This window comes from Bos indicus x Bos taurus, chromosome 8 (genome assembly GCF_003369695.1).
Source record: "Bos indicus x Bos taurus breed Angus x Brahman F1 hybrid chromosome 8, Bos_hybrid_MaternalHap_v2.0, whole genome shotgun sequence".
In the NCBI taxonomy this organism is placed as follows: domain Eukaryota; kingdom Metazoa; phylum Chordata; class Mammalia; order Artiodactyla; family Bovidae; genus Bos; species Bos indicus x Bos taurus.
Genome location: NC_040083.1, coordinates 53,054,169 through 53,070,204, shown reverse-complemented (window position 1 = coordinate 53,070,204; position 16,036 = coordinate 53,054,169). Strand labels below are relative to the sequence as shown.

General features: G+C 35.4%; 1 protein-coding gene across 3 annotated transcripts in view; it reads right to left on the bottom strand.

Annotated features, from left to right (window-relative positions):
- The window catches only part of VPS13A (vacuolar protein sorting 13 homolog A), a 276,459-nt gene that overhangs the window by 161,998 nt on the left and 98,425 nt on the right, over positions 1-16,036 (bottom strand). For all 3 annotated transcript variants that reach the window (XM_027549517.1, XM_027549516.1, XM_027549515.1), the window contains exon 23: positions 5,970-6,108. In XM_027549517.1, the coding sequence (XP_027405318.1) occupies positions 5,970-6,108 (139 nt within the window). The remainder of the gene's footprint in view (positions 1-5,969; positions 6,109-16,036) is intronic.

The window sequence follows — 16,036 nt, the reverse complement described above, 5'->3', positions numbered from 1 at the left end:
TATAGTTACACATGGTTCATGGATTGTTTCTGCTTCTCAGAATCGTATTCATTTGGCGGAAACATTTTTACTGAAATATAATCTACTGCATATGAGTATGTAATTTAAGTATAAAAACTAAATTTCAAAAAGAAAACACACCCATGCACCCAAAATTCAGATCTAGGAACAGAACATTACCAGCAACTCAGAAGCTGCCCTCAGAGTCCTCAATCATCAGGCATACCACCACAAAAAGTAACAACTCTGCTGCCCCCAATTTCAATACTGAATGTTTTGAAGTTTTTTACACTACATTCATTAAAGAAGATTTTGTTTTATGAGGTGAATAATAAAACTGAACATCTTTCTTGTCGGTTTGCTCATTTCTTATTGGATTCCTGGTCTCCTTACATATTTTGGATAGTCTTTCTCTTGTGGCTCAGATGGTAAAGAGTCTGCCTGCAATGCAGGAGACCCAGGTTCAATCCCTGGGTTGGGAAGATCCCCTGCAGAAGGGAATGGCAACCCACTCCAGTATTCTTGCCTGGAGAATCCCATGGACAGAGGAACCTATGGAGCTACAGTCCATGGTGTTGCAAAGAGTCGGATTCGACTTAGCGACTAACAGCTTTTCTAAGTTGTATGGGTTGCCAATATTTTTCCCAGTTGGATGGACAGCCTTTTTTCATTATTAACAGTATCATTCAAAAGGCAGAAAATTTTAGTATCTAGGAATTTACTTTTTTTCTCCTATATTTGTACCTATTTATCCCAAGACACTTTTATCCACCACAAGAACTCAAAGATTTTCTCTGTTTTTGAAGGTTTTCAAACTTTACACCTTTGGGCATTTACATTAAGTCTCTGTTCCATTGCAGGTTAAATTCCATGTTTGGTATATGTTACAGGCTGATGTTCACTTTTTTCCCCACATGGAAATCTAATTATTTTAAAACAATTGTTGAAAAGACTTACTTAGTTGCACTGGAAACTTTGTAAGAAATAAAATATATACATTAACCATATTGTTAATTTATTTCTGAATTCTATTCTACTTTAGTTATCTTTATGTCCATTCTTATGCTGAAACAACACTTTCCTGAATAAAGCAGCTATAAAATAAGCCTTGAAATCAAATATTAGAAACCCACCAACATTATTCTTATCCAAATTTTTTGGCCAACATATGTTCATGTATTTCCATATGTGTATTATAATAAACTTGCTAACTTCCAAAAGAAAAATCTGGTATTTAGATTGGGACTGTGAGAAATCTATAGGGTTTTGAGAGAACTGTCATTTTAAGAGGGTCAGTCCTCCAATTCTTAACTGTATCATTCCACTTATTTAGGTCATGATCAATTTTTTACAGAAATGTCCTGTAGTTTTAGATTCACAGGTCTTATTATTCCTTTGCTACACACACTTTTCCTAATTATTTAATTTTTTAATGCTATTACAAAAGGAATATTTTTCTTAATTTGATTTTTAGAAACAACTTACTATTTACATTGATGATATAGACTGCAACCGTGACAAATTCGCTATTGCTAGTTGTATTTTTCTACATTCCTTAGGACTTTTTGCATAAATGATCATATCATCAGGAAACAGTTTTACTTTTCCCTTTCTATTCTGTCATTATTTCTCTTAAGTTACTGCAGAAGCTAGAATCTTCAGTATGAATTTGAATAGAAGTAGTGAGAAAAGCCATCATTCCTGCACTATTCATGATATTACAGGGGAAGCGTTCAGTCTTTTTCAAATTAAACTTTATCTTAGTTTCCTAAATTGATGGGGCGCCCTTATATTCTCAGTTTGATATCATGAATGGTTGTTGGATCTTATCAATGCTTTTTCCTTGTCTACTGAAATAATCATACATTTTTTATCCTTTATTCAATAATTGAATAAGTGTACTTAACACTGATTGGTGAACTATTTTTGCTTTCATGGGATAAATTCTTTCCTGGGTGTTTTAAAGTATCATAGTATCTAATCTTTTTAAAAAATCATACTATTTGACTATAATATTTGCTAAGTATTAATATTTTAAAATCTATGTTAATGAATATATAGATCTGTAATTTCCTCATAATTCCTCTATCTAGTTACAACAGCAGGGGAACAGATGCAAAGAAACAAAGTGTGGCCTATGCACAGAGGAAAATAGCAGACATAGTTCAAGCAGAAGCAAAGGCATCAGATTTACTGGGGAAAAAAAAAACGTTAAATAAATTGTCTAAAATGTTCTCAGAGAGCTAAAATGAGCCATTGAGAAAGAGATAAAGGAAACCAGGTGAATGTTACAACAAATGGAAAGTATCAATAAAGAGACAGAAATTATAAAAAGAAACCAAGCAAGTTCCAGACCTGAAAACTACAATAACTGAAAGAAAAAATACATTAAAGAATTTCAAAAGCAGAGTTGAGCTAGCAGTAAACATGTGCACACATCTGTCAAAATTATTAAAAAAAGAAAAGAAACAAAGGATAAAGAAAAATGAACACAACCTAAGGGGCCTGTGAGATACCATAATGTAAGGTGATGTATGCATTATGAGAACACCAGCAAGAAAAAGACGAAGAGAGAGCACGAAAGCATATCTGAAAAAATAATTACCAAAAATGTGCCCAAATATGATGAAAAACTGGGACAGAGGAGCCTGGCAGGCTACAGTTCATGGAGCCGCAAAGAGTTGGACACAACTGGGCAACTGAGCAAAGCACTTACATAAACCTAAAAAATCTTAAGTTTAATAACTGAAAGTAACATATATTCAAATACATCCATTCCAAAACATATTATCATCGAACAGCTGAAAGACAAAGTAAGAAACTTGCAAGCAATAAGAGAAATGAGCTGCCTATGTTAAGACTCTCAGTAAACTATTAAAAGCTAATTTCTTACCAGAAACCATGAAAGTCAAAAGGTAATGGAAAGTCATATTTGACACCAAGGATTATGTGTCTGGCAAAACTATCCTTCAAAATGAGAGAGAAATTAAGATATTTCCAGACAAACAACAACAACATAAGGAGTGTATCATCACTATACTTGTCCAATAAGAAATCCTTGCCAGAGCCCTTTAGGTAGGGAAAAGAATACTAGATAGTAACTCAAAGCTATATAAAGAAGAAATCTCCAGTACATATAATTACATGAGTAAATAAATAAGGAGATGTTGTATTCTTAGTTCAGAGTCACCTTTTTTATTTCCTGTACACTTAAAAGAAAACCATAAGAATAATTATAACAACACTACTGAATACACAATGTATAATATGGAAATTGTGACAACACCACAGGGAGTACAAAGCTGTACAAAAGTTTCTGGCTGCTTTGCAGTTAAACTGGTATTAACTCAAAACACAGTTTATAAATTCAGAATGTTAAAAGAAAAAATTTCCTAATCAGTAATGACTTTAATGCTTAATATTTTACTTATGTATTTGGTATCTGTACAGGTGTCTCTGACCTCATCTTTATCTCTGTATTCTTACTGAACTGCAAAATTCCTAAAGGATAAGACTTGTATCTGTTTAACTCAATTTGTACACTATAGGCAGAGCACAAGCATCAAATGAACATCTGGTATAGTTCAATAATGACAAACACAAGAGAAAATCAAATATAAGTCAACAAGAGACATTAGAAAAAAGCAGATGAAAATACAAAATCCCTTATTTTAGGATCATGCTATATATAACTTGTAAAATCTACTTCTTCAAGTTTATATATGAGATTATATTGGTTTTATTACTTAAAACAAGAGAATTTCAATGAGTCACAGGAATAAAATACAAAGTAAAAGTAACAAATATTTTGGACTCTTAGACTAAAAAAAAATGATCAGTGAGGACAAACAAGAAGTGATTTACATTTCACTACTCTGATTTTCTCTTCATGTTAAAAAAAATAAAAAAGGCAAAACATTACCTTTTAGTCTTATTTGGATCAACTGGAAATGGGTAGTGGACTAAAAAAGCATTAAAAAAGCTCATTAAAACAAAAGGCGCAAAAGAACAATAACCAAACCACACTTGTATGGTTACTTCTAATATGGAAGCATCAGGGGGTAATAAAAGCACAATTGCATCCTCCTCAGTTCAGGGAGACACAAAATGGCACGGAAAAAACATCTTATCCAATTAATCCAGAAACCTGTAAATCTCCATGACACTTTTGGAAAGGTTAACAGGGACATGAGTTTGAGCAAGCTTGGAAGTTGGTGATGCACAGGGAAGCCTGGCGTTCTGCAGTCCATGGGGTTGCAAAGAGTGAGACACAACTGAGTGACTGAATGGAACTGACCAGATTTAGTCCAGTATTTAGCATGGCCATTTCATGGCTGAAAATACATGGTGGTGGCGGTTCAGTTGCTAAGTTATGTCCAACTCTTTTGATCCTATGGACTACAGTCCACTGAGCTCTTCTGTCCATAGGATTTCCCAAGCAAGAATACTAGAGCAGGTTGTCATTTCTTTCTTCAACCAATGGCTTTAAATATCAATGGATGGAACCATCCAATCAAAAGGAACAAACTGACAAAATGGATGAAAAAAAATTAGATCCAACTACATGCTGTCTACTTTGTTGTTATTCAGTTACTCATTGTGTCTGTTTGTGACCCCATGGACATGGACTGCAGTATGCCAGGATTCCATGTCCCTCACCATCTCCTGTCACCATGCTGTCTACTAGAGATTCCTTTTAGATCCAAATACACAAATAGAAAAGTGAAAGGACTGAAAGAAGGGACTCTATGAAAACAGTAATCACAACAGAGGACCATAAAGAAGGTTGAGTGCCAAAGAGTTGATGCTTTTGAACTATGGTACTGGAGAAGACTCTTGAGAGTCTCATGGACTACAAGGAGATCAAACCAGTCAATTTTAAAGGAAATCAACTTTGAACATTCACTGGAAGGATTGATGCTGAAACTGAAGTTTCAATACTTTGGCCACCTGATGCAAAGTGCCAATTCACTGGAAAAGTCCCTGATGCTGGGAAAGACTGAGGGCAAGAGAAGATGGGGCAACAGAGGATGAGAGAGATGGATGGCATCACTGACTCAATGGACATGAGTCTGAGCTAAGGCACAGGAACCAGAGGTCAAATTGCCAACATACGCTGGATCATAGAAAAGGCAAGGGAATTCCAAAAAAAACAGCTACTTCTGCTTTACTGACTACACTAAAACTGTCACATTTGTTTATACTCAAGACTAATGAGAACTGAGAAACAACATTTAACGCTGGTGGGACTAAACATTCGTAATCAAAAAGCAAATTTGGCAAAATTCATTAAAAAATAAAATTCACATATTTCACTCAACAATACCACTTCCAGAAATGTATCCAATGGATAAAAAAAATACTCAAATATATGTATAAGAAAGTTCAAAGCACTGATATTTTTTATAACTAAAAATATAACAATATAAAAGCCCATCAAAAGAGAATTACATTATGCAAAGGATGGTACACTCACAAAATTTAACACTGTACCACCATTAAAAAAAAAAAAGGCATATCTTTATATGCTGAACAGGTAAATATCTCCAAGGTAAATAACGTACGTTAATAATGGTGAAAAAAGATTTAAAACAGGAAGTATAATTATCCCATTTATGTAAATTTTAAGAACATTATAATATAAACATATACATATGTATACACATAGATACATATTTGTACATGTGTGTATTAACAAAAGCTATAAACATTTTCAAAAAACTAGAGAAGCAGAAGTTAACCACTAAGGAAAGGGATTAAAGATCGGAAAAGTGAAGAAAGGTAGACACCATTTTACACTTTTGTTTACTATTTGCATCTTTAACTATTTTATCATTTTCTCTTTCAAAATGTAATTTTAAAAAGTCTATTACGGATGAACTGTTTCACTCCAAATTTCTGTGGTTACACATACTCTTTGTGAAATCTGTTTTTAAATTCTTCTTTCATTAATTTTGAAAATACATTACCTGAGATGATTTGACAGGCACATTTACTTCAGTTGCAGGTGAGGGTTTTGGAATGCTTTCAATCAGTTCCAAAATCCCTTGCAGTTTTTTATCTGAGATTCGTAAAGAAATTAATGGTAAGTTTCCATAAATCTTGAATCTGTTTCAAAAAGACAGAAATCACTATTAAAAAATGACTATTCATCTTATATTATCTAAGAATAATCAAATGTGATATTAAGTACTAAAAATTATCTACACGGTCCACGGGACAAATTATTTCACAATCTAAGAATTCCCATCATTTTCCCAATCTCATCAGCTGAATTAACAACATTATATTTAAAAGGCTTATTTTCTATTGTTATTATGTTTACTGCTAAGTCACTTCAGTCGTGTCCAACTCTGTGCGACCCCATGGTCTGCCGCCTACTAGGCTCCTCCGTCCATGGGATTTTCCAGGCAAAAGTACTGGAGTGGGGTGCCACTGCCTTCTCCAATTATGTTTACTATCCTTCTATTATTTTGTCAATGCCAGTTGACAATTACTACTTGTAAGTGTTTATTACCAATAGGCATTAAGGAAAGCAGTTGATATGTAATACAATAAATAATTCTCACAATCTATGAGGCAGAAATGTATTTCTGCTCCCTGTTTCTTATAAGTTCCCATATATACATGGTTCCTAGCAGGAAATTAGGTTTGGCAAGTACAAATTACCTGTCCAAGAGATTATATATTTAAAACCAGGTTTAAAAGTCAGATCTGAATGAAAAATCACAATCATATAGAGAAATATGTAACAAAATTCAACACCCATTCATGATAAGAACTCTCAGTAAATTAGAATTAAGAAATATCTTGCAAAAACCTACAACAAACATCAGCCTTAACAGTGAGAAACTGAACGTTTTCCCAGCAAGACTGGGTACAAAACAAAGATGTCCCTCTCACCAGTCCTTTTCAACATCACACTAGAAGTCATGTCAATGCAGTAAGCCAAGAAAATAAAATTTAAAAGTATACAGATTGGTAAAGACATAAAACTGTCTTTGTCAACAGACAACATGATCATCCTTGTAAATTATCTATTAAAACATTCCTGAAACTAATAAGCTAATATAGTATAGTTGTACGATATAAGATTAATATAGAATAGTGAACTGCTTCCCTATATACCAAAGGACAAGTACAATATGAAATTAAAAATACAAGAACATTTATATTAGCATCCAAAGAAAGTAATACTTAGGCATAAATCTAACAAATACAATATTCATAGGAGGAAAACTGTAAAATTCTGATAATAAACAACTAAATAAATGAAGAAATATTCCACATTCAAGGGTAGGAAAATTCAATACTGTCAAGATGTCAGTTAATCCCCAACTGAGCTATAGATTCAATGCAATCGCAATCAATATCCCATGAAGTTATTTAATGGATATGGACAAATTGATTTTAAAATTTATATGGAGAGGCAAAAGACCCAGAGCATATTAGTCAACATAATACTGAAGAAGAGCAATGTTGGAGGATTGACATTCCCTGATTCAAGACTTACTCTAAAGCTACAGTAAGCAAGACACTGTGCTACTGTCAAAACAACAGACAAACAGATCAATGGAACAGAATAGAGAGTGCAAAACAGACCTCCACAAATACAGTCTGAATCTCTGACAAAAGAGCAAAGACAAATAATGGAGCAAAGACATTCTCTTCAACAAATGGTGCTGAATAAACGAATATTGAAATGCAAAAACATTAATTTATACATAGGCTTTATACCTTTCACAAAAGCCAACTGAAAGCGGACCACAGACCTAAATTTAAAACCCAGTACTATAAAGCTCCACAAAGACAAATCAAAGAAAACTTAGATGACCTTTTCAGATACTTTTTAGATATCACTTAATAGATACAATGCAAAGGCACAATTCATGAAAGAACTAATTGATAAACTGGATTTGGTTAAAATTAAAAAACTTCTGGAACTTCCCTGACAATTCCTGGTTCTACTGCAGGGAGCAAGGGTTTGACCCCTGTTCAGGGAACTAAGATCCTATATGCCACAGCCAAAACGGAGAGTAATGAATTAAAGAAAAAAAAAATTTAAAGCTTCTGCTCTACAAAAGACAATTCCAAGAAAATTATAAGACAAGCTACCAAGTGGGAGAAAATATTTGCAAAAGAAAGATCTCATAAAGGAACACTATCCAAAAAGTTCAATACTACTCAATAAGAAGGCAATCTAGTTGAAAAACGGGCCAAAGATCTTAACAGACACCTCATCAAAGAAGACACACAGACAGCAAATAAGCAAAGATGTTTCACATTATATACTATCAGAGAAATACAAATCAAAATAAGAATTACTGAGATACTACTACACACCTACCATAATACTGACAACACTAAATACTGACAACACTAAATAATGGCAAGGATGTGGAGCAGCAGGAACTCACAATCACTGCTGACAGCAATGCAAAAGGGTATAGCCACTTAGAAGACAGTCTGAAAGATTCTTATAAAACTGAAGATGCAGAGCACATCATGAGAAACGCTGGACTGCAAGAAACACAAGCTGGAATCAAGATTGCCGGGAGAAATATCAATAACCTCAGATATGCAGATGACACCACCCTTATGGCAGAAAGTGAAGAGGAACTAAAAAGCCTCTTGATGAAAGTGAAAGTGGAGAGTGAAAAAGTTGGCTTAAAGCTCAACATTCAGAAAACGAAGATCATGGCATCCGGTCCCATCACTTCATGGGAAATAGGTGGGGAAACAGTGGAAACAGTGTCAGACTTTATTTTGGGGGGCTCCAAACTCACTGCAGATGGTGACTGCAGCCATGGAATTAAAAGACGCTTACTCCTTGGAAGGAAAGTTATGACCAACCTAGATAGCATATTCAAAAGCAGAGACATTACTTTGCCAACAAAGGTTCGTCTAGTCAAGGCTATGGTTTTTCCTGTGGTCATGTATGGATGTGAGAGTTGGACTGTGAAGAAGGCTAAGCGCCGAAGAATTGATGCTTTTGAACTGTGGTGTTGGAGAAGACTCTTGAGAGTCCCTTGGACTGGAAGGAGATCCAACCAGTCCATTCTGAAGGAGATCAGGCCTGGGATTTCTTTGGAAGGACTGATGCTAAAGCTGAAACTCCAGTACTTTGGCCACCTCATGTGAAGAGTTGACTCATTGGAAAAGACTCTGATGCTGGGAAGGATTGGGGGAAGGAGGAGAAGGGGACGACAGAGGATGAGATGGCTGGATGGCATCACTGACTCGATGGACGTGAGTCTGAGTGAACTCCGGGAGTTGGTGTTGGACAGGGAGGCCTGGCATGCTGAGATTCATGGGGTTGCAAAGAGTTGGACACGACTGAGCGACTGATCTGATCTGATCTGATACTCTTACCATATGATCCAGCAATTTTGCTCCTTGATATTTACCCCAGAGGAATTTAAAGTTCAGTTCAGTTCAGTTTCACATCCATACATGACCACTAGAAAAACCATAGCCTTGACTAGACGGACCTTTGTTGGCAAAGTAGTCTCTGCTTTTGAATATGCTATCTAGGTTGGTCATAACTTTTCTTCCAAGGAGTAAGCATCTTTTAATTTCATGGCTGCAGTCACCATCTGCAGTGATTTGGGAGCTTATGGGTATTTATCCATAAATTTATCCATAAATCCATGGATGTCTATAACAGCTCCTTGATATTTACCCAAAGGAATTTAAAGTTATGTCCCCATAAATCCTATGGGGATTTATCCATAAACTTATCCATAAATCCATGGATGTCTATAATAGCTTTGCCCATAAATTTATATGAATCAAGTTTATCCACAAAAATTTTATATTTCAGTTTTACAGCTAAACTTGGAAGCAACCAAGATCTCCTGCAGAAGGTAATGGATAAACAACCTGTGATACATCAGATAATGGACTATTATTCAGCATTAAAAAATTGAGCTATCAAGTTATGAAATGATAGGGAGGAACCTCAAATGCATATTACTAAGTGAAAGATGCCAACCTGAAAAGTCTTTCTCCTCTATAATTCCATCTATATGACATTCTGGAAAAGGCAAAACTATGGATACAGTAAAAAGATCAATGCTTGCTAGGGCTTGTGTGATAGAGGAGGGATAAAACAGAAGACTTTTTAAAGCAGTGAAAATACTCTATAAGATAAAGTCTATATGATACCATAATGATGGATACATGTCACGCATTTGTCCAAACCCATTCAATGTACAACATCAAGAGTGAAATATAATGTAAACTACAGACTTTGCCAACAAAGGTTCATCTAGTCAAGGCTATGGTTTTTCCAGTGGTCATGTATGCATGTGAGAGTTGGACTGTGAAGAGAGCTGAGAGCCAAAGAATTGAGGCTTTTGAACTGTGGTGTTGGAGAAGACTCTTGAGAGTCCCTTGGACTGCAAGGAGATCCAACCAGTCATTTCTAAAGGAGATCAGTCCTGGGTGTTCACTGGAAGGACTGATGCTAAAGCTGAAACTCCAATACTTTGGCCATCTCACGCGAAGAGTTGACTCACTGGAAAAGACTATGATGCTGGGAGGGATTGGGGGCAGGAGGAGAAGGGGACGACAGAGGATGAGATGGCTTGATGGCATCACCGACTCGATGTATGTGGGTTTGAGTGAACTCTGGGAGTTGGTGATGGACAGGGAGGTCTGGCGTGCTGCGATTCAAAGGGTCTCAAAGAGACGGCCACAACTGAGCGACTGAACTCACCTGAACAGACTTTGGGTAATTATGATGTGTCAATGTAAGTTTGATCTGTTAATGTAAATCTAACAAGTTTGCCACTTGGTGAGGGATGTTGTTAATGGGGAAGGCTATGCATGGATGGCTCAGTTGGTAAAGAATCTGCCTGCAATGCAGGAGACCCTGGTTTGATTCCTGGATCGGGAAGATCCACTGGAAAAGGGATAGGCCTTCCCACTCCAATAGTCCTAGGCTTCCCTGGTGGTTGAGCTGGTGAAGAATCCACCTGCAATGCAGGAGACGATGGTTTGATTCCCAAGTTGGATGATACCCTGGAGGAGGGAACAGCTACCCACTCCAGTATTCTGGCCAAGAGAATTCCATGGACTAGTCTATGGAGTCGCAAAGAATCGGACACAACTGAGCATTTTTCATTTTCATGCATGAGTGGATGCAAGGGGTATAAGGACAATCTCTGGAGCTTCCTATCAACTTTTCTGTGACTCTGAAACTGCTGCAATATGAAGAAAATCTTTAAAAACAAAACCACTATGAGGTACCATTTCACGCCAGTCAGAATGGCTGCGATCCAAAAGTCTACAAGCAATAAATGCTGGAGAGGGTGTGGAGAAAAAGGAACCCTCTTACACTGTTGGTGGGAATGCAAACTAGTACAGCCACTATGGAGAACAGTGTGGAGATTCCTTAAAAAACTGGAAATAGAACTGCCTTATGATCCAGCAATCCCACTGCTGGGCATACACACCAAGGAAACCAGAATTGAAAGAGACACATGTACCCCAATGTTCATCGCAGCACTGTTTATAATAGCCAGGACATGGAAGCAACCTAGATGTCCATCAACAGATGAATGGATAAGAAAGCTGTGGTACATATACACAATGGAGTATTACTCAGCCATTAAAAAGAATACATTTGAATCAGTTCTAATGAGGTGGATGAAACTGGAGCCTATTATACAGAGTGAAGTAAGCCAGAAAGAAAAACACGAATACAGTATACTAACGCATATATATGGAATTTAGAAAGATGGTAACAATAGCCGTGTATACGAGACAGCAGAAGAGACACTGATGTATAGAGCAGTCTTTTGGACTCTGTGGGAGAGGGAGAGGGAGGGGGTGGGATGATTTGGGAGAATGGCATTGAAATACATATAATATCATACATGGAACGAGTCGCCAGTCCAGGTTCGATGCACGATACTGGATGCTTGGGGCTGGTGCACTGGGATGACCCAGAGGGATGGTATGGGGAGGGAGGAAGGAGGAGGGTTCAGGATGGGGAACACATGTATACCTGTGGCGGATTCATTTCGATATTTGGCAAAACCAATACAATATTGTAAAGTTTAAAAATAAAATAAAATTAAAAAGAATATATTAAAAAGAGACTGATGTCAAAGACAGAATAAATTTTCATTCACAATTTTTATCCCTCATTTTTTAAAACGTACTTTTCAGTCAAACACAATGACTGCTAAAAATACATCTGAATTCCTTGAGAAAGTTATAGCTTTCATTTATCTCTAATAGTGTAAGTATTTTTAACTAATCCAATACATCCTAATTTAATAGGTACACATTATGGATCCATCTCATTAATGAACCTAAACTTATTTTCAATTTCTTTTAGTAAGGCAGCTGAACAACGTGAAGATGACAGGTGTCAAAATACTACCCACCAAATAAGAAGAGGATTTCCTTTCATTTGCCTTAAACTTTTTAAGTTCAAACTTCAAAGAAAGTTCCCTGATACTTGTAGAGTTCTAGGATTTAATGTAATGTCATATCCACTTTATACTGCCCACATTACAAAACCAAAATCAAATGCTTCTTAGATTTCATCTTTCTAAATCATTATAGTTTCTGCCTGTGATTATTTCAGGCACACATCTCTGGTCCTAACTTATAGCCATTTTAGTATCATAAGGATATGAGTACAAAGAGCTTTCCTGGAGGATTTTTCCTTTTGTTGGTTACGTAATGCACTGAACCACAGTTTGGCAAAATATGGCCATGGATTAATCCAGCATGTTGCTTATTTTTGTAAAAAAAAGTATTCTGGAATACAACTATACATATTCATTCTGTGCTGTTTACAGCTGCTTTCATGCTAAAACACCAGAGCTGAGTACTTGTGACAGACAATACAACTTCAAGCTTAAAATATTTACTATCTGGCTCTTAAAAGAAACAGTCTGCTTAGTGTCACATTGAACTAATCTTTCACATACTCTTGATTCCATTATCTATATAAAGACATCTTAATCAGCTACTTTAATTTCTGCTATGCTATACATATTCCCTATATTGCTGCTGCTGCTGCCAAGTCACTTCAGTCATATCCGACTCTGTGCGACCTCAAACGGCAGCCCACCAGGCTCCCCCATCCCTGGGATTCTCCAGGCAAGAACACTGGAGTGGGGTGCCATTGCCTTCTCCTATTTCCTATACTACAGGACATACATTCTCCCTCATCATATATTTATAGAGAAATCTAAAGCAAGGGACGTTAGCCATTTCTTCTGTCAGTAATATCATCTTTTTTGGTACCCTGTAACATCCTAGATTCTAGCACACTTAAGTAAAATGCTGGAAAAAAACTTTATTCATAACCATGTTTACAACAGGAAATCACATGCATCTTTGACTTCTCTCATGTACTGACTAACTTTAAAAGAAATATCAGACAATAGTAAATAGGCAGGAGAACATCTAGAAAGGAACCCAAAGAATGTAAGCCTTGCATCTAAAATTAACCTACACCTAATGCTTGATTATACAAAATAGCAAAATGTATGGAATGGTCTTCTTTCCTTCTTTCTCAAACCAAATCCTGGTATTCTTCTACTTTAAGACTCTCAGAGTCCCAGTTTGATATTTTCAATTAAGGAAGTATAAGAGAATGAGAGTTAGTAAACTGTACAATGTTTCCTAGAGAATAGAATTATTATAATTTGAAAGGCAGGGAAAAAAAAAAAAAAGTACACAGGTTTCTTTTAAGTCTCTTCCCTTCACATGGCCACCATAGTAAAACAGTATGAAAAAGGTCCCTAACACAGCATATGCAAAAGAGACCAAGCTATCACTACTTCCTACTATCCCTCCCACCCATAAGGCACAAAACCTTGATTGACCACTACTATATGAGCATTCTCTTGTTGCCTCTCTGATAACAATTCCCCTTAGACTGTCTACTGTCTGGTAGCTGTTAGATGTGTCTTTCTTTACACTTTTAAGTAGATCTGTAGCTGAGGTTTGAATGTTTGCAAGGGAGAAAAATTACTGGTGGAAAGAAAAGGTGAAAGGGCTAGCTAGCTATAGTCTAAAACTATTTAGAACTAAATCAGTTAAATAGCCCAGCCTAACTCAACAGATAAAATCAACTATTACTATGATTTTTCATTCTAATTCCACCTTTTATTTCCTACAGGATTTAAAAGACAAATGCATGAAAATAACTATAAATCTATGATAATGGGTATAAAATATACAGTAAGGATATAATTTCTGACATCAATGACAAAATGGAGGGGGTTGAGCAGTAAATAGTAGTTTTTGTATGCAATTAAATTAAGCTGATGTCAATTTTAAAAAGATTGTCAACTTTACAATGTTACAGGTAATCTCCATGAAAATAACTAATAAAAAATTACCTATAGAAGATGTGTATCTGGAAAAGAGAAGGGCATCAAAACATGTCAAAACAAGAAAATCAACTAAACAAAACAAAGGCCAAAAATGAGGGGAAAAAGGGACAAAAAAGCTATAAGACACACAGAAAGTAACAAAATGACTTAACAAAATTAAACTGTTTATCAGTATTTATTTCAAACATAATGGCTTAAACTTCACAAAGATATAAACTGACAGAATGGATTTTTTAAAAAACAGATCAAACTATATGCTTTCTGCAAGAGACTTACTTTAGATCTAAGGACACAAACAGCTTGAAAGTGAAAGATATTCCATGCCAATAATACCCAGAAGAAAGCAGAAATGGCTATAATAATATCACTCAAACCAGACTGGTAGGTCAAAACCTATAATTACACAAAAGATACTGTACAATAAAAGGTAACTTCATCAAGAAGATATAATAACTAGAAATGTATACACACCAAATATCAGAGCTCAAAAATACATGAAATATTGATAGAACTGAGGAAAAAATTCACTCTACAGTTAACATGAGACTTCAAAACCTACTCCACTTTCAATAACTGACAGAAGAGCCAGAGGAAAGATCAGTAAAGAAATAGAGGATGAAAACAATACTCTCAACAAACATAAACAGAATACTCCTCCATCAACAGCAGAATACACATTGTTCATACATGTACACAGAACACTTTGCAGGACAGACCAAATTTTAGGTCCTAACACAGGAGTCAAAATTTTTTTAAAGATTGAAATCATAGAAAGTATCTTTTCAAATCACAATAGAATGAAAGTAGAAATCAACAGCAGAATGAAAAATGTAAAATTACAAATATGTATAATTTAACACATTTACTGTAAACAATGAGTCGAAGAAGTCACAAGGAAAACAAATCTATTGAGACAACTGAAAATCAAGATTTTGTACAACATACCAAAATTCATAGCATAAAGCAATAACTATACCGAGGGAAATTTATAGCTGTAAACATTTATACTGAAAAAGAAAGACCTCAAATCAACCACACAACTTTATATCTTAAAGAACTAAAAAAGGAGCAAACTAACCCAAAAGTTAGCTGAAGTAAAGAATACAGATCAGAGAGAAATAAAATAGAGAATTTAAAAATAATTGAGAAAATCAACAAGAGTTGGTTCTTCAAAAAGATGAACAAAACTGAAGAATCTTTAGTGAGATTAAAGAGAGAATCAACTAAAATCAGAAATGAAAGTGGGGACATCACCACTAATTCTACCGAAATAAGAGGGTTTTTATGCCAACAAATTGGATAACCTAACGTGAACAAATTCCTAGAAACACAGACCAATCAACACTGAGTTTTGAAGAAATAGAAAATCTAGATAGATCTATAACTAATATAGAGAGTGAATCACTAATCAAAAATCGCCTAAGAAATAAAAGCCCATGATCAGATGGTTTCACAAGTGAATTCTACCACACATTTAAACATTTAAAGAAGAAACACACATTTTTCTCAACCTCTTCCAAAAAACTGAAAGGAAAGGAATACTTCCTAAGGCATCTTAAGGACAGCATTACTGATACCAAAACCAGACAAAGATACTACAAGAAAAAAAACAAAACTACAAACCAATATCCCTTATGAACACTGATGCAAAAATCCTCAAAAATAAGAGT